This window comes from Pipistrellus hanaki (genome assembly GCF_964339955.1).
Source record: "Pipistrellus hanaki genome assembly, chromosome: 10".
NCBI lineage: Eukaryota > Metazoa > Chordata > Mammalia > Chiroptera > Vespertilionidae > Pipistrellus > Pipistrellus hanaki.
Window position 1 is genome coordinate 69,213,387 of NC_140512.1, and position 26,437 is coordinate 69,239,823.

Here is a 26,437-nt window from a genome sequence, read left to right on the forward strand (position 1 = left end):
TGTTTAATGGGTAGAGTAAAGGACCACGTTAGGAACAGGAGGTCTAACGGTGCACAGTGGGTAGCCCCCAGGCTGGGGTGGAACAGATGTGGGGGTAGTTTACATGAGAAGAGATGGTGTGTGTTGAATTTCTAAGGAGGTTAGTGACGGTTCCATGTAGTTTCTCTACATGTCCTTGTATTATAGATAGGCAAGACGGTAACCACTCCGAGGCAGGAAGATGGAGCTAAATTCTGGTTGAGGATAGAGGAAACATAACTTTCCCAAGCCCTCTCGGTGCAGACAGACAGAGGCAGATAGATCCACATATACAAAATTTACACAAAATAAATAAGGAGTTGTGATCAGCTTGGCTGGCCATTACCCTGGATCCTTCCCCACCCCTGTCAGTGATTCCAGGAACCTCTCAGGCCTTAGGCATTGTAGAGCCACCACCTCCTCAGGAGTCCACCTCAGTCCCCAAAGCTCCTGGGCAATAACCTAAGGCCCTTTAATCCTGAAGCCCCAGTCCCGAGGGTCTCTGGAATAGGCTCCGGGACCAGGTCCCATATCTCAGATTGCCAGGAGAGCATACCTAGTGCTAAGTGCACTGCCAACTGAGCCCCCTGCTAGGGCAGAATCAGTGGTAGCCTCCTGGTCCACAGAGCCCTAACCCAGTCTCAGCAAGCCCGGGAAATGAATCCTTTGCCTCTGAAGTCCTCACGAGCCCCACTCAGGGCCGGGCCCCCTGTTCCATTTGTTGGTGCTGGCTCCGCACAGCAAACCTGTTAACGTGCACAGGTATGGGCACCACAATCTTGGGGTTTCTTATGGGCTCTCCAGAACGGCTGCTGACATTGCCAGCTTTGATGCGCTTCCACTTGGCTCTCCGATTCTGAAACCAGATCTTGACCTGCACCTCGCTGAGCTTGAGGGCATGGGCGATCTGGGATCGCTCTGTCAAGCTCAGGTATTTCTTGCAATGAAACTCCTTCTCCAATTCCAAAAGTTGCTCACTGGTAAATGCTGTGCGGCGCCTCCGGCTTTTGCCCCCAGGAGCTGTGACTCCTGATGCCACTGGGGCTGCCTCCTCAGCTCCAGTCCCCAGGCTTCCCTTTAGCTTCGGTTTAGGTGCCAGGAGAACCCCCGGGCCCCCTGCAGAACTGTCCAGGAAGCCGTCGTCTTCACTGTCTCCGCCTGAGCCCTCTTCCTCCTGTTCGCTGCCTGCTGGGTCTCTTGCTGCTGCCTCCAGCTTCTCCTCATCTGAGCTGTACACCTTCCCCTCTGTGGGGAGCAAAAACCAATGGACAGGGAGGGAGAAGGTAGGAAAAGAGAGGTTGGAAGAGGCACATGAAACCATGACCAGGCATGGCCAGAAGGACAGCAGGAAGAGAGACAGATGTAGAGGGGATGAGATGGGAATGGAAGAAGTTCAGGGAAGACAAATAGGAAGAAAGGTATTAACCAGCACAGATTTCACTACAGCAAAGTGGGGCAGGCAATAAGTGTCTACCAAAGGAACACCATTCCCAGACTGTGTCCCCTCCACATTCCCACATCCTACCTCAGTTCTGCCTACCCACTACCTTCCCGGCTTTCTCTAAACCCAGACCACACTGCCTCAGGCCCCAGAGTGAAGTAGTATGGGACCTGGCAGGATCCTTTCAGTTAATGGGGCAGGAATGAACAATACAGGAGAGTTTACTTTTGCAGGATGGGGCTATCAGCCTTTGTTATTCTAGGAATCCTAACCAGACCCATCAGAAGAGCTGTGTTGACTTGTTTTCCCTCTTCCTTAAATCTAGAATCTCATTTCCAGATGGGAACTTCAGGTCATGTGATCCCCTATCCTCACCCTATTCCCAAAATTTAGGTCGGAAAAATGTAACACAAGGACCTGGAAATCAATGTTCCTTACTGCACTCCTCCTAGTTCTTAATCAGACCATCCAGCCCATAATGGGGAACCCTCCCAGCCACATGCCTTACAGTTACCAGACTTTTCTTCCAAAATTACTTAGTCTCCTAGGCCCCTTTCATTCCTTTTCCTTATTTAAAAAATGATGTCATCGGTTTCCCACCTTCCCTCTTTCCCAGTTAAGGTTGTTGAGCAGCACAAACAGCTGCTTTCTGCTTAAGTTCAGAATCCTGAGGACCCTGAGCTCGCTACCAGCTGGGAACATGGAGGGAATATGGAAAGAAATAGAAATGCAACAAGGGAAAATATAGATGGTGAAAACAAAATTTTGATTCATTTAGTAGATTACTGATTATTTGTAATCACAGCCACATAAACATTTTAACCCATATATAATTCTAAAATTTAATTGAACCATTGGTTCTATCCACTGACATTTTTATTCCTATAATGCAAATAATGCATTGCAAATGTTTTCAATATTTGAATTTTACAAAATCCCGTTTTCTGCCCAAAGGACCAATAAGTAGTGAAACAACAACAAAAATACCGCAAGAAAACCAACAAATAGGAAAGAAGAGAAAAATGAATAATCTGTAAACAGCCCTTACCAATAGAGTTTAGTGCGTAAAAGTGGGGAGCACCTCACAAATTGGGAGCACATGTATCTACACCCACTTGTCACATGTACACTCATAAGCACACTCCAAGGTTGCTAATACAACCCAAAGTAAAATAACTTCAGGGAATGAAGTGCCTTATATGGAAAAGAAGTGTGCACGTGTACACATGGCTAGTACACCTCTCAGCACTCAGAGGTTACCTGCTGCTCTCTAACCCCTCCCCACCTGCCTTTTTAAGCCAGCAAGAACTTCTCAGGGCCTCTACCCTGTTTCCTATACAGTGTCTTATATTAATTTTGTATTAATATATTATACAGTGTCTTATATTAATACAGTGTCTTATATTAATTTTGTCTCCCAAAGTTGCACTAGGTCTTATTTTCAGGGGATGTCTTATCTTTCCATGCACTAGGTCTTATTTTCGGGGAAATACGGTAGTAGCAGCCCAGTACATTTCAACCCCTTTCCCCATCCCAGAGTCGTCCCTTTCCTCTCTGATGCAATCTATGCCGGTTCCTTTTCCTTAAGAGCCACACTGACATTATCCTTAGAGGCCAAAATTCTCCACCATATCTACATCACCCACTTCCACCTCCATTAGTGTCTTCATACCTCAAGGTTATTTAAAAAAAATGTTTTTATTGATATTTTAGAGAGAGAGGAAGGGAGAGGGAGAGAAGATAGAAACATCAATGATAGCAAGACATGACAGAGACATCAATTGGCTGCCTTCTGCACACTCCCCACTAGGGATCCAGCCCACATCCTGGGCATGTACCTTCACTGGGAATCAAACCAGCAACCTCTTGGGTTCATCGGATGATACTTAATCCACTGAGCCATGCCAGCCAGACTCAAGGGTATTTTTAATCCCTAGACCAGCACCTTTTCTCCCTGTAGTACCCTGTTTCCCCGAAAATAAGACAGTGTCTTATATTAATTTTTTCTCCAAAATTGAGCAAGGTCTTATTTTCAGGGGATGTCTTATCTTTCCATGCGCTAGGTCTTATTTTTGGAGGATGTCTTATTTTCGGGGAAACACGGTACTTCATTCTTTATCTAACCTTCTCAAAACCTACATGGCACACCCCAGCTTAGGCTTACTCAGCCTTTCTATGTGACTGTTCATTGCTTTTCACCAGCAAGCGGTCCTCATTCTCTCATGAGCACCCAGCTTCACATACTGTAAGGTGCTCCTCATGACGCTCACTCTTATCACCCACACCTTCTCCCTTATCTATCCCTAGCCAAATCCATTTTATTTACTGTAAGATTCACACCCTTGCTTTCTTCCTTCTTTTCACTAAGGCAGGGGTGGTTTGGGAATGTCCAGCCTGGTGCCATATAAGGCCCACAAAAATCATCTGGTCTGGTCCTGCCAAGGCATTAGGGGTGAGTTAATTAAATGTTTGACCAAATATAGCAGGCTAGTTTTTAAGTTGGTAATTTTGTATGGCCCGAGAATGGCCCACAAATTATGTTACAAATATCCAAAGGCTCTTGGCAGAAAAAAAGGTTCCCCACCCCTGCACTAAGGGTTTCCTCACACATCTTCCACTTCCAGAATGCAAACTTACCATGTCCCAAATGGAACCTGTGATCTTTCTCCCATGTTAGTCCTTCCCCACCAGCACCCACATCTTTGCCATTTCAGTTAATGGTAACTCCACCCTCCCTATTGTGTTCAAACCAAACCCTGTCCAATCCATCAGCAAGTTCTGCTGGTGTTGCTGTCCTTAAAAACAGACCCTGACCTCTTCTCACCACCACTTCTGTGTCCAGTTAGTCCAGGTCACCATCATCTCTCTCCTGGTTCATTGACATTTTCTTCAAATTGGTTTCTCTGCTCTGCCCTCTCCCCCTATCCAGGTTCTTCTCTCTGGAATACATACATACTCATCACTTAGAGTTTTGCAGTGGCCCATATCCTATCTCCTTAGGTTTTTACTTTATCACCCTTTTAGAATTAATACTCTCAATACTCCCTACCTCTGCTTTATTTGTTTCTATAGTACAAATCACCAACTTCATTTATTTTGTTGGTTCTCTCTTCCTATCCTAATATATAAAAAGCCAGGGGCCATCACGACCAAAACAATCAGATGGGTCAGAGGTTGGCAAACGGCAGCTCGCGAACCACAGTTTGCCGACCACTGGGATGGGTGACTGAACAGCAGGCTGTGTGAGGCGACCAGGCTGGTGGGGGTTAGTGAGGGACGAATAAACAACTGAACAGCAGGCTGCATGGGGTGACTGGGCCAGCAGAGGGGGCAGTTGGGGGCGACCAGGCTGGTGGGGGCGGGACAGTTAGGGGCGATCAGACAGGCAGTGAGCAGTTAGGAGACAGCGGTCCCGGATTGTGAGAAAGATGTTGGACATCCCCTGAGAGGTCCTGATTGCAGAGGGTGCAGGCTGGGCCGAGAGGACACCCCCCAGTGCATGAATTTCGTGCACTGTGCCTTTGGTTAGAATATAAACTCCATGAAGGTAGACTTCATTAATATATTTTTTCACTTTTGTACCTTCAGTATATAGAAAATTACCTGCACAGAGTAGGCACTCAATAAATATTTATTGACTAAATAAAAGAACTATTCCCTGCCGAAACCGGTTTGGCTCAATGGATAGAGCGTCAGTCTGCAGACTGAAAGGTCCCAGGTTTGATTCTGGTCAAAGGCATGTACATTGGTTGCGGGCACACCTCTGGTAGGGGGTGTGCAGGAGGCAGCTGGTCAATGTTTCTCTCTCATTGATGTTTCTAGCTCTATCTCTCTTCCTCTCTGTAAAAAATCAGTAAAATATATTTTTAAAAAAACAAAAACAAAAAACTGTTCCCAAGCTTGCTCTCTCTCCTTCTGTCCTTTCTTTCCCAAGTCTCTCCTAAGATATCCTCCACAGCCCCAATCCTTCCCAGTTCTAGTGCCCATAAGGCATCTTCTCCATGAATATTATCCTACCCACTTCTCAGCATGCCCTCCGATCTCACAGTAGATGGAGAGGAGTCTATATGGAGTAGTAACCTATAGAATCATCTGCTAAAAGAAATGAAGGACAATTTCCAACATTACTACTAAATCCTCTAACTTCTAATTTTCAAAACATGGTTTGTCATAAATAACAAAAAACACACAAGAACTTGTAAAAACTCTGCCCATTATTATAATATTTTAAATAGCTGTTAAAAAGGCAGATACTGGATTACAATATTTTAAACAGCTGCTAACAGTGCTTGGAAGATGAAATCATTTAGCACAGTTCTGAGGACTCAAGGGGTGTCCAATAAATCTAAATTGAAGATGATTGAGGTGAGGCTCCCAGGTTCCTTGATCTGGCAGGGCCCTCCTGAGATCACATCATCCATCCCTCTGTCTTCAGACAGATTCCATAAAACCAAGCCCCCATAAGTGGGCCACCCTCAGTGCTGCTTTTAATGCCAAACAAGAACCACAGATTCACAGCCTCTCTTGGTTACTTGGTCCCAGTGGGATGCTGAGAGGCAGGGGCAGGAGTTTCTCTGAGTCTTTATAATCATGACATTGAAGGCTCTGATAAGCAACTCTTAGGAGATGGGGGTGGGTAAAAAAGAAAGCAACCAAGAGGGGGAAATACAGCTAAACAAGAGTCTGGCATAGAAGACAGAAGGAGTGGGTGAGAAAAAAGGAAGTGGGTGAGAAAAAAAGTAGGCAGAGAGGAGTGGGGCATGAGAGAAGTGGGGTAGAAGAATTAAGTGATGAGTCAGAGAAACTGAAAGAGCTGAACAGTTTAGAGAAGGAAGAAAGAAAATAGCAAAAAGCTTAAAAAAGGCACATACACCCTTACCTTCTTTACCTAAATACTGATGCATTGGAGCAAAGCAAAACATTTTACCCTGCCATTTTCTCTTTGCTCCACCAACAGTGGAGCACATTAGAATGTAATACCCAAAGTGTTAGAGACAAATTCAGAAGAATCAAAGGAACAATACATTAACCCAATCCTTTGCAATGTATCAGTCTTGAAACAGCTTATTATTTTCTCATGTTTTAACTAAGAAATAAATACAAACTATTTTCTTTATAATTTGTAATAAATATTAATGATAAATATATTTAAATAAAATAAAATGGAAATTGCAATAGAAAAACGTGTTGACTAAAAACAAAAGCGAATCTTTTTGATAAAATTTCCATTTGCAAAATTTAATTTAGAATAATTGGACTTGTTAGATTTAATGTCTATAAAAGTAAAATTCTAACAACAGGTGCTATCACTAGTTGATATGAACAAAAAACCTTGATCAACAAAACAAGACCTCATTGAAATTTCACATGAGAAATAATGATTCTGATGATAATAATTTCACCAAAAGGAAAACTTTAAATTGGAAACAATTTGTCTGAGCTAGGTAGGTAAGCCAAACAGAAAGAAAGATTCTGTCCTTTGTGTATGAAAATGTTATTACTGATTGATCAATGGGGGAGGATCCAAGATGGCTGCTCGGGTAGACACCTAGCCACAGCAGCTCACAACAATTTCAATGGAATACAACTAAAATGTAGAGTGGACATTGCCCAGAGCTACAGGTAGTCGACTGACTGAAAACTCTACAATAGGAAGGAGGGAGAAAACCAGAAGGAAAATCAGAGGAGCTGAAAAAAAGCCTAAGGTACGGAGACATGCTGCGCGCTCGCACGCACCCGCGCGCGGAGAGGTCGCAGCCGGAGAGGAGGAGAGGGCTGGGTGCTGCCTGGCGTTCCCTAGCAGGAAGGAAATAGAACCCCCAGCCTGGGCTGAACCCCCGAACCGGCAGTGCTGAGCCCCAAGTTATGGGCCAGACCCTGGGGATCCAGGCTCCGGCAGGGGGAGACGGGGCTGTGAGGCGGAATCCCGGCGAAAGGCGGGGAACCGGAGTCGCGCGCACATGGCGCGCAGAGGACTGAATGTTGACTCTGATGCTGGATTACCCTAGCTGGAAGAAACAAAGCCTCCGGCTGCGGCGCTGAGCCTCAGTCCAGACCGCCCCGAACTCCAAGTCTGGGCCAGTCCCTGGGGACCCAGGCTCGGGCAGGGGGAGACGGGGCTGTGAGGTGGAGTCCTGGGAGCGCGGCGAAAGGCCGAGCCCCTGGAATCGCGCACACTGCGCGCAGAGGACAGTCTGTTGACTCTGATCCTGGACTCCCCTAGTGGGAGGGAGAAAGAAAGCTCCAGACTGGAGGAACGCGACGAGGAGCTGGAGCCCCTGCCGGACACCGGCCAGCCAGGCGCCAGCAAGGAGCCAGGCGACAGGGCCCCCACGGGGGTGTGTGTGTGTGTGTGTGTGTGTGCCCCTGAGCCTTCGACTGCTGAGCGCGGGCAATGGAGCCAAGGACGGGGGGGGGGGGGGGGCCGGGGGGGCTGCTTCCTGGGCGGTGCCGACCCCGGTAACAGGCTGAAGCAGCGCAGGAGCCTGCGGAGAACAAAGGGGTGCCACAGGCCAACCTGCTGAGCTCCCAGGACAAGGAGGAAGAAACCAAAGAAGTTCTCAATGTGAAGAAATCAAGTGAGAGCAAATGACAGTAAAATTACTTAAGAAAGAATACAAAGAAGATCTTGAAAAATCAAAGACTAAGTCAGAACTCAACGCACCAGCCAACATTGCAACATAAATGCGTTGTTTTTTTTTAAAAAAAAAGAAAAAAAAAAGAGAAAAAAGGGACAGAATGTTGGAACAGCGGCGACCAGGCCTAGAGTGGCCAGGCACAAGACAGTGGCAGCTGGGCCCGGAGCAGCAGTGGCCAGGCCCCAGAGCAGCAGCAGCCAGAACAAGAGCATCAACGGCCAGCACTGGAGCAGCCAGACCTGGGGCAGTGGCAGCCAGGCCAGAGGCAGAGGCGGCCAAGCCCAGGGTGGCCAGTCCAGGAACACCCAGACACGGAGTGGCCAGGCCCGGAGAAGCCGGGCCCAGAGCAGCCGGGTTGGGAGCAGCCAGACCCAGAACAGCAGTAGCCAAGCACGGAGCATCCAGGCTGGGAGCGGCCAGGCTCGGAGCAGCCGGGTCGGGTGTGGCCAGGCCCGGAGCAGCGGCTGCCAGGCTGGGAGCGGCCAGGCCCAGAGCAACAGCTGCCAGGCTGGGAGCGGCCAGGCCCAGAGCAACAGCTGCCAGGCTGGGAGCGGCCAGGCCCGGAGCAGCCGGGTCTGGTGTGGCCTGGCCCGGAGCAGCGGCTGCCAGGCTGGGAGCGGCCAGGCCTGGAGCAGCCGGGTCTGGTGTGGCCAGGCCCGGAGCAGCGGCTGCCAGGCTGGGAGCGGCCAGGCCCAGAGCAACAGCTGCCAGGCTGGGAGCGGCCAGGCCCAGAGCAACAGCTGCCAGGCTGGGAGCGGCCAGGCCTGGAGCAGCTGGGTCTGGTGCGGCCAGGCCCGGAGCAGCAGCTGCCAGGCTGGGAGCGGCCAGGCCCGGAGCAGCCAGGTCTTGTGCGGCCAGGCCTGGAGCAGCGGCTGCCAGGCTGGGAGCGGCCAGGCCCGGAGCAGCTGGGTCTGGTGCGGCCAGGCCAGGAGCAGCGGCTGCCAGGCTGGGAGCGGCCAGGCTCGGAGCAGCGGCTGCCAGGCTGGGAGCGGCCAGGCCCGGAGTAGCCGGGTCTTGTGCGGCCAGGCCCGGAGCAGTGGCTGCCAGGCTGGGAGCGGCCAGGCCCGGAGTAGCCGGGTCTTGTGCGGCCAGGCCCGGAGCAGTGGCTGCCAGGCTGGGAGCGGCCAGGCTCGGAGCAGCGGCTGCCAGGCTGGGAGCGGCCAGGCCCGGAGCAGCCGGGTCTGGTGCGGCCAGGCCCGGAGCAGTGGCTGCCAGGCTGGGAGCGGCCAGGCCTGGAGAAGCGGCTGCCAGGCTGGGAGCGGCCAGGCCCGGAGCAGCTGGGTCGGGTGCCGCCAGGCCAGGAGCAGCGGCTGCCAGGCTGGGAGCGGCCAGGCCCGGAGCGGCCAGGACCGGAGCAACCGGGCCCAGAGCAGCCGGGTCAGGTGCGGCCAGGCCTGTAGCAGCAACAGCCAAGTCCAGAGCAACTAGGTCGGGAGTGGCAGTGACCAGACTCGGAACAGCTGGTTGTGGAACAAACCAGAGCAACAGAGGCCAGGCCCGGAGCAGCCAGGCCCGAAACAGCTCGCTCCTCGCCTGTCCCTGCCCATGGCTGCCTCTCAGACATGGCTGGAAACTTTTGTGGGAACTTGAGGGTCTGCTGAATCAAGTGATGAAGGCTTAGATCTGGATGTGTTGTTAGTATAGCGCTGGGGTGTTGATCTGTAAGTGCCTTGGGTGGGGCCTGGATGAAGCTGGTTGACCTATTTGGAAATGTCTTTTGTGTGAAGTGTATCATTGGGCATGTGGAGGTATTATTGATATGAGAAAATGCTAAGTAACGGATTTACTATTTGAAAAGGGATTTACTATCGGGGAAAGGGAGGGAGGAAGAGACTGAACATAAACTGGGCACCTATGGATGAGGACAATGGGGGATGGGGAGGGGGCAGAGGGTGGGGTGGGAACCTGGTGGAGGGGGGAAGAAATGAGGAATCTTTGTAATAATATGAACAATAAAGATTGATTTAAAAAAAGAAAAGAAAATGTTATTACTGATAATAGAAGAGTATTTGCATTTTAAACTTGTTCTCTATGAGTAAGTCTAGAGTCTGTGATAAAAGCTTGGTGTCTGTTCAGAAGGAATAATGTGGGGCAGATTGGTTATTAGAATATATCAAGCTTATGTGAATTCTCCTTGTGGATGCTATGATACTAAGAACCCGAAATCACAAGTTTTGAACCACAATGAGTTATAGAGTCTGTGCCAGAGCATTAATGCCACTCCAGAGAGTAGCGTTCAGGCTGCAGGGATAGTGATGGAAGGAAAGTAGCTCCAGAGATAGAGAAGCCCCATGTTGGTAATGGTCCAGTCAGGCTGGAGAAGAAATCAAGGACCAAAGAACCCCTGGCAGGTATTTTCCTGTAGAAAGAATTAATAGCACTGGCTCTCGCCATCTAGAGGGGAATCCCAAGGATGGTGGCCTGGGTTGTGGCACAGAAAACTACCCAGGGAGTGGAGAGCCATTTTAGATTCCAGCTACAGAAACTCACAGGGCCCCTGTGCCATCTCTCATCCACCCTGCTGTTCTAGCTTATATGAAACCAATTGTCTTTATTACCCACTGAAGAGAAGTCTCTCCTCCATTCACTCAATTCTGACTTCTCTTTCCTATACTTCAAAGACAAACTACCTTCACACTCCCCAGCCACTCTCAGGACACAGAGTTTCCTGATCCATCTGATCAGGTCAACTACTCGGTTTCCTGAATACAGAACCAATGGAGGAAGGTGCTGTCAAGAGGTGAGAAGAAATGCAGGTTATACCTCATAAAAGGGGTGTTTGCTACACCCTTCATCTCATCATCAACTCCAGGACAGAATTATTGCTCTGTTCTTTTCAAAGACAGTACTTACTCCAATTGTAGCAACTAGCTTACTTTCTCCGGCCCCTCATATACCCATTTATTGCCATCAGTTATCACTTTATTATTTATTTATTTGTTTATTTATTTATTTATTTTTAATCCTCACCAGAAGATACTTTTCTATTGCTTTTTAGAGACAGTGGAAGAGAGAGGGATATACAGAGAGAAATGTTGATATGAGAGAGACACATTGATTGGTTGCCTCCTGCACGTGCCCTAGTTAGGGCCAGGGCTAGGGAGGAGCCTGCAACTGAGGTACAGAATCAAACCGGAATCGAACCCAGGACCCTTCAGTCCACAGGCCGACACTATCCACTGGCTAGGGCGCAACTAGCTTACTTTCAATTTGTTTTACAGTAACCCTCCATTTCATGCCCCCCATTATGCTATTACTCCTCCCTATAAGTTAGTGTCTGTCTGTCTGTCTGTCTGTCTCTCTCTCTCACCCCCCCCCCTCCCTTTCCCAGGGCTCTTCAGCATTCTTGCTTCAGATTTGACATGAGAATTTTCTCTGCATCTCAACCATTCTGAGTCCCTCCCACCTTCATGACAACTTCAGGACAATTTTCCCACAACTCCAAGCTCAGAGCTCCTCTCATGGCATACTAATGGTGCCAATGCCAAGAGCACCTTAGCTTTCCAAAATACTTTCACATGTATTATTTTATTTTCAAGCAACTCACCGAAGCGGAGTAGAACCTATTATTAATAGTAATGAGAGGTTAGTAACCTCTCAAGTGAAAACACTGAGTTTCAGAAAGATTAAAATGTTTTTCTTTAGTCACACAACTAGGGACAGAGCCATATCTAAACCTTGGTCTCCTAAATCTTTAGTCAATGCTCTTTTATCCTTTGCAGTAAATATCTTCCCCCGCCACTTGAAGTAAAAGTCCTTTCCCTAGATGTTTCATTAGATAAATAACCTTCCTATCAAATCTAGTTTTAGGTTAGATCTCATCCCTTTCACTCATCACTGTAGAGCTCTAGCCTAATATTGTCCTTTAACAGGATATTTCTCTCATTTCCCAAAACAAAATTCCCATCAGATCTTTCTCATATTTTTTCTGTCATTATTAGTTTGATGATATAATCCATCCAGTCAACATTCCTTTTATTTAGAAATGTATTTTCTCATTTAAAAAATATTGTCAAACTCTGGAAATAGCTTTTTTAATATAAATTTTCTCTACCTCCATGTTTATAAGTGTCTCCCTCATCCCTCAAGTACAGCTTTCTTGTACAAGAATCAGCCTAATTGAGGAATATAAATTTTCTACTATCTTCATTTCTCTCTACCTTCCTCATTACAGAACTCTCTTCAAGGCCTCACTCCAGGTATCTCTTCTATCATTCCCTAGGACTCCTTATCTAGTCAGGGAGAAGGCTTTCCTCCCTAATACTGAAAGGGAGTTAAAGGTCGGTTCTTTTCTTTCTTTCCAGTCAAGATAGGTATCTGTTTGGGGTTTGTTTTTGTCTGCCCAGCATCCCTTCCCCCTTTGTTCACTCACAGCACCCCTTCCTTTGGCCACTGCTTCTCATCTATTATCCAGTACAGTGGGGCTGTCAATCACATCCCTTCACTTTAGTGAAATGTAGGCATGGGACCTGGATCTGACCAATCCTAGCATCCCATCTGCCTGGCGACCTGACTCAAGCTAGTTAACCAACCATCCTAGGATTTGATATGTGCTAGAACCCACTGGAGTCCCAATATCTATCTATCTATCTCTATATAGATAGATAGATATAAAAAAGAGGTAATATGCAAATTGTCTAGGACACCATAACATCACAACCGCTCAGGAGGAGGCTGCGTGCACAGGTGGGCAGGAGGGGACTGTGTGTGTGGTGAGGCAAGCCATGGATGGCGCAGGCCTGCAGAGAACAGGGCCTGCCAGCTGCCGTGGCCTGCAGAGAACAGGGCCTGCCAGTCGCAGTGCGCAGGCAGTCCTGCCTCTATGTGTGAGCTGCAGAGGAAACACCTTTTCTGACTGCTCATTGGCTAAGCTCCCTGTATGCAGTGTTCTTGGTAATTTGGGTAATAAGAATCCAAGAGGTAATCTAGGGTTTTTCTACCTCATTCTTGGAGGAAAAAAACGAAGGTCTGCTGCTGGAGGGCTAAGAAATGTCATATCTTGCCTAGCCAGTTTGCCACAGTGGATAGAGCCTCGGGCCTGCCAACCGCAGGGTCCAGGTTCAGTTCTGATCAAGGGCATGTACCTAGGTTGCAGGCTCCTCCCTGGCTGGGGCTCAGGTCAGGGGTCATGCAGGAGGAGACCAATCCAAGTGTCCCTCTCACATTGATGTTTCTCTGTCTTTCCCTCTCTCTTCTATGCTCTCCAAAAATCAATGGAAAAAGATCCTCAGGTGAGGATAAAAAAATAAAAAGAAAGAAACGTCATATCCTATGAAAGAGACATCTTGAAAAATGCATAAAGAAAGTTGTCTTTTTTTTGTGTGTGTGTGGTGAAGGGACTGGAGTCTGTGTGGATGAAAGCACCTTGGTGGCTATGGCGGCTGGCAGTGGCAGCAGCAGCGGGGTGATGGGGGTGGCGCCTTCCCCTGATCAGTCCAGTTGCCTCCTGCAGAGTGAGGCCAAATTGATGGAATACCCATCAGTAGGACATCCCTTCAAGGCTCCTGGATTGGAGAGGGTGCAGGTCAGGCTGAGGGACCCCCCCCCCCCCCGTGCATGAATTTCATGTACCAGGCCTCTAGTAAATTATAAAACTTACATCAGCTTATGCTTGTGCCAGACTCATCCTCCTGCCTCTCATATGGAGAGAATGAGGTGAAAACAGAGGAAGGAGACAAGATGAAAAGAAAAAAATAATAGCACGGTTTGCATTCTTGTATTGCAAAGTCATGTGAACCAATAACTGCCCATTTTAGCTGCTGTCACTAGCAACTCAAAGAGTTCTGACTACATACAATTCTGTAACTAGCTTACTCCCCTCGCCCCCAGGGAAAGTATGCATCTCCACCTCACTCCCATAAATTCCCATAAAAAATAACTTTTCACTCTGGCTGGTGTGCTCAGTGGTTAGTTTACAACTGAGTGCCAGGCCTCAAACTGAAGAGTTGAGGATTTGATTCCCGGTCAAGGACATGTACCTGGACTGCATGTTCGGCCCCCTGTATGGTCAGCGGGGGAGTTTGTGAGGCAACCAATTGATGCGTCTCTCTCACATCAATGTTTCTCTCTCTCCCTTTCTCTCACCTTCCCTCTTTTCCTCCCTTCTACTCTATCTAAAAGCAATAGAAAAATGTCCTTGGGTGAGGATTATAAATGATAATAATAATCATTTTCCCACATTACCTGAAATCATTTATAATACCACCCCCTAAAATTCCACCAGTTTGAAATTCATTTGGATTTTTAAAAATCTCATTAGTTCATTTGAGAATGAATTATTTTTAATTTATTGGCTTTGCTCCTAACATCAAGTTGAAATCAGACATGAGAGAAAAGGAATTTGGATGAAGAAAAAAGGAGATTTTTGTTTTTGTTTTTATTGGAGAGAAAGGAAGGATAGGTGCCAGTGAGAATCAACAGAAAGGTTTTGGGCAGCCTTGGGATCTAGAGCAGATGCCAAAATGTGAGACAAGGAAACCAAAAGGAAGGAGCAAAAGACCCAGAAATTCCATTTTGGGGAATATATCTGAAGAAACCCAAAACATTAATTCAAAATAATATATGCATTCCTATGTTCATAACAGCACAATTTACAATAGCTAAGATCTGGAAGCAGCCCAAGTGCCCATCAGTTGATGAGTGGATAAAAAAGCTGTGGTACATTTATACAATGTAATACTATGCAGCTATAAAAAGGACCTCTTGCCCTTTGAGACAGCATGGAAGGACCTGAAGAGCATATGCTAATCAACGTAAGCCAATTAGAGGAAGACAAATATCATATAATTTCACTGACATGTGAAATCTAATGAACAAGTAAACTAACAAATAAAATAGAAACAGATTTATTAGATACAGAGAACAGACTGACAGCCATCAGAAGGGAGGGATATTGAGAGTCTGGGTGAAAAAGATGAGGGATTAAACAAACAAACAAAACAACAACAACAAAACAAAACCCTTATAGATACAGACAACAGTACAGTGATTACCAGAAGGAAAAGGCGTGGGGGAAGGTAAAAGAGGGTAAAGGGAAGATAAATTGTGATGGAGAAATGCATGACTTAGGGTAGTAAAACACAATACAATATACAGGATGATCCTGTATAATTAAAGGCTAATATGCAAGGGGGCAGATGCTCCATGCAGGAGCTGCCTGCTGGCGGGAAGTGCACTCCCATAGGGGGAGTGCTGCTCAGACAAAGCCAGGTTCATGGCTGGGAGCGCAGTGGCAGTGAGGGGAGCCGCTCCCACCGCTGCAGCAGTGCTAAGGATGTTTCCCTGGGGAGAGGGACTCAGCCATCAGTCGTACATCCCCCAAGGGCTCCCGACCTGTGAGAGGGTACAGGCTGGGTTGAGGATACCCCCAGTACACAAATTTTGTGCACTGGGCCTCTAGTGTATTATAAAATCATATACCTGGAACCTATATAATTTTATTAACCAATGTCACCATTTTTATAAATTCAATAAAAATTTAAATAAAAAAAAAGGAAGAAAAGCCCAGAGACAAAATCTACTCCTATTAGATTCATACAACGTTCTCTCCCGGCATTCCCCAATGAATAATTCTCAGAATACAGTGCTACTTCTATCATCACTCCCAGAAATATTTGTCCCTATCAGTACAGAGAGTATCATCTATCCTACACAATTCCTATAGAAGATATCTTTCCCAACTTAATTCCCAGGAAAGCACCCCATCCATCCATCAGAACAAGGACAATACTGATAATTTTTTGCACACCTATTATGTTAGGATGCTGGACAAATATCTCCTCATTTAGTCCTTAATTCTGGGAGGTAGGTATTATTGCCCTAATTCTACTGGTGAGTAAACAGATTGTAGAGGTTAGTTTTTTGCTTTCGGTCACAAAGAAAGGGTGGTACAAAGATCTGTATCCAAAGGTACTCCGGTACTTCTTCCTCTACACCACACCACATCTCTTCAACACTGAGTGAAGAGACTGATTCCTAATGTCACCCTATCATAAATATTGCACCATAATATTGGAAACAATATAGAAGGTCAGGAACTGATTCCACAACACAACTTTTTTTTTAATATATTTTATTGATGTTTTACAGAGAGGAAGAGAGAGGGATAGAGAGTTAGAAACATTGATGAGAGAGAATCATCGATCAGCTGCCTCTTGCACACCCCCTACTGGGGATGTGCCCACAACCAAGGTACATGCCCTTGACCAGAATTGAACCCGGGACTTTTTAGTCCCCAGGCCGATTGAGCCAAACCGGTTTCGGCACAACTTTTTTAAAAAAAAATATATTTTATTGATGTTTCACAGAGAGGAAGGGAGAGGGACAGAGAGCTAGAAACATTGATGAGAGAGAAACATTGAACAGCTGCCTCCTGCACACCCTCTATTGGGGATGTGCCCGCAACCAATGTACATGCCCTTCACCAGAATCGAACCTGGGACCTTTCAGTCCGCAGACCGACGCTCTATCCATTGAGCCAAACCGGTTTCGGCCACAACACAACTTTTTTTCTCACCCCCTGGTGGGCACTGCTCTCTTGCCCACCAGATAAAGTCGGTCACACTAGATCCCCAATCTTTTTGGCCTGGATAAGATCAACTCCCACACTTATCACATGTTTCTCCATCTCATTTAATCTGAAGGCTGTACACAGCCACAGCTCAGTTAACACCTCCCTGATCCCAGATGACAATGCCTTTTCTATCCTAAAGCCCAGTCCTGATTTCACCTCAGGACACATATATCCCAACCTGCTCTTCCTCATCAGCTGCCACGACAACTCAGCACTGAGAAGTATAGAATTTCACCCAATCTCTTTGCTCAGGATGACCTTTTTTAATTTTTTTTATTTTTTATTTAAAGGAAACAGCTCATTAATTTATCCACATAGATGAAAACAGAATTGTAGAATTTACAGCTCACCTAATTCAATCCCTAATTTTACTGCTGAGGAAGCTAAGACACAGAGAGATGTGATTTGGCCAAGATCAATTACTTACATACTTCTAACATCTAGCTATAACTTATAGAATAGTTATCACCCAGCCCAGCACTCAGTGCTTCTGATCTTCACTCTCAAGATAATTTTCTCCTCCTCTCCCTCCAGTACACCTCTGCATCACTTCTCTTCCCAGTGCTCCCAACACAGTTCCATCTTCTCTGTTCTATTATAATACCATTTCCCAGGAATCACAGACAAGAAGTCCATCTACTATTATCCCAGTTCCAAAATATTGTCCTGTTTCTCCTGCACTCAGTGCTTTTTCCTCAGAGCCCCAGTCTCTGCCCTGCAGTCTTCCTGATTCTAATACAGATTTTTCATTTCATCACTTGGAGATTATTCCTTTCTCTTCCACAAGATGAAAGAAATTACTTGCTGTACAGTATTGTTTCTTCTTACTACAACTTATTCCAGCCTGTGCAGGTCATTCTTCTATCACACTGAATTCAAGCATCTCCTTTCTCTATCATTCTTTCTCCCAATTAGCACATCAATACTTATCTCACATTACTCTAAGCTGATCACTTTCTCCCAGGGTGACCATATTTCCAATAAAACATCCCAACTTCTTTGCCACTCTAAATCCAGATCTCTTTCGTACCCATCATGACCACTGAAGCTCTGGTACCACCACTTGCATACAGAGCTCTGTCCTTTTAACTGGTTCAGATATGAGCTTTCTTCTTTTTGGCCTCAACATGGGGCATCTCCCCATTCCTCTAGATAAAAGTTCTCTTCCACCAAACTCTCCTCATCACCCCTATTTAAGTCTCTCTTTTTTTTGTACAGCTACTCCATTACTTCTCACATTTCTATTTCCTAATTCCCAATCAGTTTCACCATAAAGATCCTTTCCCTGTTACTTGCAAGGCAAAATGCTTCCTTAGCTTCCCAATGAAACATCATTCTCGGTGCAAAGCACTGCTCATACTCTATTCTTCCTTCTTTCCATTTAAGTATTTGCCCTGGTTGAGTGGCTCAGTTGGAGTGTCATCCCACATGCCAAAGGTTTCAGTTGGCTTCCTAGTCAGGACACACACCTAGGTTGAAGGTTCAGTCCCTGGTCAGGCATACACAAGAGGCAACATATCAATGTTTCTCTCTCACATCCATGTTTCTCTCTCTAAAAATTCAATAAAAACATATCTAATTATTGTCTCTTTCCCATTATTCCCTGTATAGACTATTCTTGCTGATGACTCTAAGAACTATCCTCCTAATCCTATATAATAAAAGCATAGTATGCAAATTGTCCCTCAACAAGAGTTCTTCCAGGAGTTCGACCAGAGGGCAGGTAGGCTGGGGGAAGGGAGGGAGGCCCCAGTTGGTGGTGCTGGCAGGGGGTCAGGGGAAGGGAGGAAGGCCCCAGCCGGTAGCCACTATGGACCCCACTAGTGCACTAATTTCATGGACTGGGCCTCTAGTCATTTTACTAGAGGCTCAGTGCATGAATTCATGTGCCAGTGGGGTCCCTCAGCTTGGCCTATAGGATCAGGCTGAAACCTGCTCTCCAACATCTCCAAGGAGTCCTGGATTATGAGAGGATGCAGGTTAGGCCGAGGGACCCCCCCCCCCCCCCAATGCACATCAGGGCAAAGGATGTGGAAGGTTGCCCAGCCGGAAAGGGACTGCTGGAGGGCTCCAAGGCATGTCTGGCCTGACTTGCTCAGTCCAGATCAGCTATACCCCAGTGGCAAGCTAACCTACCAGTCAGATCATCTGCCCCCTGGTGGTCAGTGCATGTCATAGAGAGCAGTTGAGTGGTCTTAGCATATTATTAACATACTAGAGGCCTGGTGCATGAAAATTCACTGGAGGGGGTGTCCTTCAGCCCCCTCTCACAGTCGGGGAGTCCTCAGGGGTGGGAAGCGACCCGGTGATCAGGGGAAGGTGATGCCCCATCACACCTCTGCTACTGCCACTGCAGGCAGCACAAGCCTCAGCTGGCCCTGGTACCTTAGTTTCAGGTGGTCCTGGGCAGCTGGGCAGCCGCCATCTGAGGCTTGCCTTTGCCTCAGTCCAGTCCTGGCGGCTTGAGGGGAATTCTGGAGGCAGGTGCATGGAGTGGCCAGGCCCACCCTGAGTCCGGCCTTGCCACATGCCTGCTGCCCCAGCAGGGCTGAGGGGACTGGGCGCTGCCATTTTTGAGGGCGTGGCAATCAATTAGCATATCCCCTCCTTATTAGCTGTGGGCGTAATCTTTATGATGGTATAAGGGTCAATTAGCATATCCCCTCTTTATTAGCTAAGATTTCACTTTGGTTGAAACCAGTTTGGCTCAGTGGTAGAGCATCGATCTGCGGACTGAAAGGTCCCAGGTTCGATTCCGGTCAAGGGCATGTACATTGGTTGCAGGCACATCCCCGGTAGGGGGTGTGCAAGAGGCAGCTGGTCGATGTTTCTCTCTCATCGACGTTTCTAACTCTCTCTCCCTCTCCCTTCCTCTCTGTAAAAAATCAATAAAATATATTAAAAAAAGATTTCACTTTGATTGGTTGACCGGACAACTGGTCACTTAGCATATTAGGCTTTTATTATATAGAATATCTCCCTATTTACATATGCCACTGCAAAGATCTCTCCTCTCTTCCATCCCTCCCACAGTTTACCTTCATCATGGTACAAGATATCCCAGTATCCCATTCCAACCCTAATAAAATTTTCCTCTTGTCATTTTTTAGATCACTCTTTCAGCTAGGGAACTAGGGATTCTTTTTTTTTTAAATTTTTTAATTAAAATTTTTTTTTTGTCTTTTTATTTTTTATTTTATTATTTTCCTCATTTTTTAAATTAAGGTATTATATGTGTACATACCTTACCAATCCCCCCCCCACTCCCATACATGCCCTCCCTCCCCATAGTTTTTCGTCCATTGGTTATGCTTATATGCATGCATACAAATCCTTTGGTTGATCTCTTATCTCCCCCATATCTCCCTCCCCTCCCGGCTGTAATTTCAGCTAGGGATTTTTAACCTTTTTTGTACCATGAATTCTTTGGCAGTCTGATAAAGCCTATAAACTCCTCAGAATAATGCTTTTAGGTATTTAACTTAAAACATATATGATTACATTAGAAATAAATTATATAAAAATAGTTATCAAATATTTAAAGTGATTTTATCATATAATCATGTTTCTTTTTTAATTTTTGAAATATATTTTTATTGATTTCAGAGAGAAAGGGAGAGGGAGAAGAGATAGAAACATGGATGAGAGCCCTGGCTAGTTTGGCTCAGTGATTAGAGCATTGGCCTGTGGACTGAAGGGCCCTAGGTTTAATTCCAGTCAAGGTCACATGCCTGAGTTGCAGGCTCAATCCCAGTAAGGGGCATGCAGGAGGCAGCCAATCAATGATTCTTTCACATTGATCTTTCTTTCTCTCTTTTCCTCTCTGAAATTAATAAAAACATATTTTTTAAAAATCACCTGAACCAAAACTTTTTTTGTTGTTGTTATTCCTTACCTGAGGATATATTTTCCATTGATTTTTAGAGAGAATGAAAAGGAGAAAGGGAAAGGGAGAAGGAAAAGGAGGGGGAGAGGGGGGGAGGAGCAGGGGAGAGGGAGAGGAAGAGGGAGAGGGAGAGGGAGAGGGAGAGGAAAAGAGAAAGAAACATTGATTGGGTGCCTCCTGCACTTGTCCACGCCAGGGCTGGGGATCAACCTGCAACCCAGGTATGTGCCCTTGACCAGGAATTGAACCTGTGACTCTTTGGTGCTCAGGCTGATGCTCAAACCACTTAGCAACACCGGTCAGGGTGAACCAAGACTTTTAATGCTATCGATGAAGAAACAGAAGCCTAGAGAAATTATAAGACTTTGAATATGACCTGGCTGGTGTGGCACAGTGGTTGATCATTGACTTATGAACCAGGAGGTCACAGTTTGATTCCCGTACATGCCTGGGTTGCGGGCTCAATCCCCAGTGTGGGACGTGCAGAAGGAGCGGAACAATGATTCTCTCTCATCATTGATGTTTCTATCTCTCTCTCCCTTCCTCTCTGAAATCAATTAAAAATATATAGTTTTAAAAAGGAAATTAACTGTTGGTCATGTAAAACAGTCTAGCTACAATCAATCAGCTTACAGCAATCAGCACTCAAATATAGTATCATGCTCCTAAAAGTTTCTTGGTCTTCTGGCATGATTTCTATTATTATTGACAATCTCTATTCAGAAATTAGCAAATCTTTTTGTTTAATTTTAAAATATAATGTTCACTACATTGCTTTCTCTCAGGTTTGTCCCATCACATTCTCTTTTTATATCATCTAAACTACAAACGTTTTTTCTTACCATACTCAACTATCTTTGCTATCAATCTCTTACTACATTTTTATCATCTATACAAAAATCATTTGTGGATTATCTACCATACCTCACTTCTTAAGTATTCAGATAATCTAATTATTTTCCCCTGAAGGAACCATTGCTCTAGACACCCCCAATTTAAAGTTTTCTTCTGCATTTCTCCAAACAGACGGCTCTTTTTCTTCATTCCCCCAGCATGCAGCACCCTCCTCACTTGTAATGTCTGGGATGTGTGTTTGCACTCATCTTCAAGTTAGCTTAGATTTCTTTCAGCTTTAGCTCACACACACCTTCACAACCAAGATCATCTCTGCCCATCCAATTCAAAGCAAAATTCTCCTTTTTCCTGACACGTAGAGCTTACAGCTCTCTTTACTCCATTGTTCCTAACATGGATGACTTCACTAGTCACTGAAATTCAAAGCTCCTTTTCCCCCATCATGTTCATATGACTGTTCTTACGATTCTCTAAATCTGTTATATTGAATATGGTCACCACGGGTCACATGAGGCTACTGACCGCTAGAAACATGGCTAGTCTGAATTGAGATGCATTGGAAGCGTGAAATACATACTGGATTTTGAAGATTTAATATGAAAAGAGAATATAAAGTATCCCATTAAACATTTTTATATTGATTAATGTTGAAATAATATTTTGAATATATTGGGTTAAATAAAATATTAAAGTTAATGTCACCTATTTCTTTATACTTTCTAACATGCCTAATAAAAAAATTTAATTACATAAATGACTTGCTAGACAGCACTACTCTGGACTTTTCTATTGATTCATACTTTAAAATCTTCCCTACTAATTAAAAATTCTCTCTTCTTGTATCACACCTTCTCCAATTACATTCACTGCTCCCCATATGCCAAACTTAGAATTATTTTCAATCTGCCATTATCACTATCTTTTCTACCCTATTATTTCTGTACACAGTATTTCTTGGTGCCTACAATAGAGCTTCTACCCATGCAATCAAATCATAGTAAAGTTTCTTCCTCATCAATTCTTGAAGGGTGCTATCTGTTTCAACTCTCAGCAAAAATTTTTTAAAAATGTCCTTATAATTCCCAAGAAAAGGCACTTCACTCATCATTCACTAAATTGGCCTATCTTCACTATAATTCATTTAGTAATTGTAAAACACTAAACTAATGTAAATTAATAATTTCAGACCAATATCTCCTATTCATACTAGAACAGAAACTCCTCCTCTTTCATTTTAAAGATAGAATTCTTTCTCTAAATTCTTCTAATTTTGAGGTTCCAATCCCATTATTTAAGCAGAGAACTCTCTTATCTCACATAAAATACTCAAATATAATTCTCAAAATGGTGCATTTATTTTCCCACCACTTTTGCAATGGGCCATGTGTCATTACTCCTCAAAATGATTTTATGTCCAACATTTCTGCAATAACCTTTTATTTTCTCAACTATTTTAGGGGGGGTGGACAAAACTGGGAAGATGGGTGTGATTGGCGAGGGGAGTTAGAAAGTTTGTACTGAAAGTGATAAGAAGTAGCAGTCACAGATAAGATCTCTTACTCATTATTCTCTTGGAATGTTTCTTCTGAAATATCTCCTTAGTACTCTATCCCAGAAACCCCCTTGTAGACCCTTTCTCTGTATTTCTTCTCTATGTGAATTATTACCTTCACTCCAGCACCTCTCAAAATTCTTCCTCTGTAAGGACTCCTCTCCTCATTAAAAAAAAAAAAATCCTCACCAGAGGATATTTCCCCATTGATTTTGAGAGAGAGGGGAAGGGTGGAGGAGAAAGAGAGGGGGGAGGAGAGGAGAGAGAGGGAGAGGGAGAGAGAGACAGAGAGGGAGAGAGAAGGAGAAGGAGGGAGGGGGAGGGAGGGAGGGAAGGAGGGAGGGAGGGAGGGAGGGAGGGAGGGAGAGAGAGAGAGAGAGAGAGAGAGAGAGAGAGAGAGAGAGAGAGAGAGAGAAACCTCAATGTGAGAGACACATCAATTGGTTGTCTCCTACATGAGCCCCAATTGGGATTGAACCCTGAACCCTTCAGTCCATGGGCCTATACTCTATCCACTGAGCCAAACCAGCCAGGTCCCTCACATCATTCTTAGCAAAGAAATTTACCTTTACTCCAAGAGTAAGTTTCTTTTTTTGCTTCCAACATTTTCCTCAGATAATGATCTTTCCTACATCATTCTCTTTATATAAATTCTAGTTTCCCATTACTTTTATTACTGAAAAACCTTTTTAAAAATTACTCCTAGTGTTGAAACTTTCCCCTGTTTCCTACCTGTATATGTATTTAGCTCTCATCCAGTCCTCTCAGACAGACTCTTTCTGATCCAGATATTGCTTTTTCATCTAAAAATCCCTTGTATCCATCTCTTCCAATATCCATCTCTTCCAAAAATCCCTTGTATCCATCTCCTTTCTAATATTCTCCCTTTGGATAATGTGGGTGTTGTTCCTTTCCCTTATTCTTCCTTCCTCAATATTTCTCTTCTGTTCTTTTCCTCTGCTGACTCCTTTCTCTCTCTCTCGATGTCTGGTTTTACAGCCAATATTCTATCTGCGTCAGAAAAGAGCACCCATTTTACAAATGGTTCAATACCAGAACTGAGGGAAACCTGAAAGAGCAGGACAAGCTGCTTGTTCTTGTTCTTCCATGGTTTGGGCATATTCCCCTTCAGTTCCCCTGCACTGAGGTGTCTTCCTTTCTCCTCCCCACAGCTTATCTCTTCCCCAGGTGGGTCTGTTCTTCCTCTGCTCCTATTGCCTTCAAAGGTCAATTTCAAGAAAGGGCCCAGAAACCTATTATCAGGAATTGCCTCCTCCTGGCAAAGGACAAAAAGACTATTGCATCTCCTCCCCGTCTTCACTAGAATCAGCCCCCATGCCTCCAGGGGTCACTTCCACTGCTAAACTGGCTGCGATGAACAGTTAAGCAAAGGCAGGTCCATCCTGATGCTAAAGAAGTTTAAGATTCAGGGACCTTGCACTTGCATGTGGCCCTTATTTTTCTTAAACTGGGCCCACCAAACTGTATAAGCTTTAGATGTCAGCACACCTGGATCTGTCTCTGGATGGGGAGGAGCTTTTTGGCTTCTAAGGGTTAAGGATCAATAAACAGGCAGTCAGGAGCTCTCTAAATAGATCTATTCCAAACAGGGTTCAGTTTAATTCACCCTGTCTCTATGTAGAGGGCATCCTCTTCCCATGGAGGGTCCAGTGTTCCTGCATTGGCTTAGCTAAATCTCCCAGTTCTAGAATCTTAGCTGAATTTTTGACTCCAGGCTTTTGGGCTGCGCCCAGCCCAGCCCAGCCTCTCTCTTGGCATCCCAGTCAGCCCTGGTCCAGCAGGTGCTAAGGCCCCTGTTAGCTAAGGTTTCCGTAGGGCCTCTACTCAGTTATTTACGGCTTAGCTCTAAATCTGCCAATTCAGAAATGACCTCTCCTACTAAGATGAAGATGGGTCAACACAGACACCACCACTTTAAGACCCTCCCTTTGCCCCTGCATCCACAGAACTCATTTAGGGTCAAAACAACCTTCTCAGAAGCCAGAACTGCCCTCCTCTTAACTGACAGCTGCCCCAATGTGCCCTCACCCTGGGGTCTTGCTTCTGTCCTCAGGAATCCCATACTGGCAGCTTCTCTATTCCCAGCATCTGAGAAAAATGAAGGGAGTCTGAAAAGAAGACGCAGGAGAGCCAAGGCTTGAGGACTAGAATGCAGAAAGGAAAGACACTAATTTGGAAGTCTTTGGCGAGGCTTTGGGCACTTTGGAAACAGAGCAGGGCTGCGATTCTGGGTTTTAGAAGTGCTCTGTATGAAGGGAACAGGAGGTGGTTCACAGAACCCGCCATTTGGGGGTCTGGGATTCCAGGGCGCCAGGCAAGTGCCCATTCGGAGTAGCCTGTTGTCTGGGATTTTCAGGTAAGGAGCCTCCCGCTCGGCTCCCTGGCCAGCCCCAGCACTTACCCGGCAGACTTGGGAAAGTCTCTGAGAAGTGCGGAGGCAGGGGCGGTGGGGGCTCTGCCACTTTCTCCCGAGCCGGCAGCAGTTCCTCGGCTTCCAGCCCACCCTCTGGGCGTCGGCCGCCGGTCTCAGGGTTGTTTCGGGCGGCGGCGGCGGCGGCGGCGGCAGCGGCAGCAGCAGCGAGATCTGGGGGACCGTAGAAGGCGTCCGGCGGCTCTGCAAAGCTGGGCAGCGCGGTGGTCAGCGCCACCATCGAGGGCACAGCCTGCCCCAGCCCGGCGCAGAAGGTGTTGGTAAGGCGGCCGGCAAAGGAGGCCAGCGGGGCGAGAGGTGGGAGGCCGGTTGGGAGCGGCGCAGGGGCCAGCGCCTGCGGCAGCACGAGGGGCCGGTAGGGCATGAACATGGGGTAGCCGGTGTAGAGCAAGTGGCCAGAGCGTGGCGGCGGTGGCCCGATCAGGGAGTCGATGGAGAAGGCAGTGCCCGGGCCCCCGCCACTGCCCCCGGGGGCGCCTCCGCCTCCAGCTCTCTGCATGGCGCCGGGGCTGTGGCCGCCCCGGGGACTCCCCTCCGGGCACCGCCGTGCGCCCCGCGGCTCGGGCGCCCGAGCGGACACGCAGAGCTGGCTCCAGGCTCCCGGGCCGAGGTGGCGCGAGGCTCGGGCTCAGCGCAGTGTGGCTCCCGTGCCGCGTTCCCTCTCTCTCATAAGGAGGGAGGGGGCGGGCGAGCGGGCGGGCTGGGGGTGTCGCCCTCCGGACTCATCCATCTTCTTCAAATTACGCTTCGCTTCCTCCCTCCGCCCGCCGCGGAGCCCGCCCGCTCCCTCAGCAGCGCCTGTTCCCAGCGGCCCGACCCGCCCGCCCCCCGCGGCCCAACCAACTATTATTAATGGAGATTGATGAGTCGGGACACACCGCTTTGTGAAAGTTTGCGGCCAACGAGAAGACGGCTGCAGCTGTTGGCCAGTGCCCCTCCTTCCACCTAGCCCGCCCCGACTTAGCCCAATGGGCCGGGTGTGCACTGGGCGCCGGCGGCCGGCGAGGAAGGCACCCCACGAGG

General features: G+C 46.6%; 1 protein-coding gene across 1 annotated transcript; it reads right to left on the reverse strand.

Annotated features, from left to right (window-relative positions):
- Positions 1–93: 93 nt before the first annotated feature.
- Positions 94–25,928, reverse strand: GBX1 (gastrulation brain homeobox 1). The gene is made up of 2 exons (XM_084897267.1): positions 25,385–25,928; positions 94–1,263 (listed from the first exon to the last, which is right to left on the reverse strand). Exons 1-2 carry the CDS (start codon positions 25,911–25,913, stop codon positions 713–715), a joined length of 1,080 nt encoding a protein of 359 aa, XP_084753393.1. The 5' UTR covers positions 25,914–25,928; the 3' UTR covers positions 94–712.
- Positions 25,929–26,437: the final 509 nt, after the last annotated feature.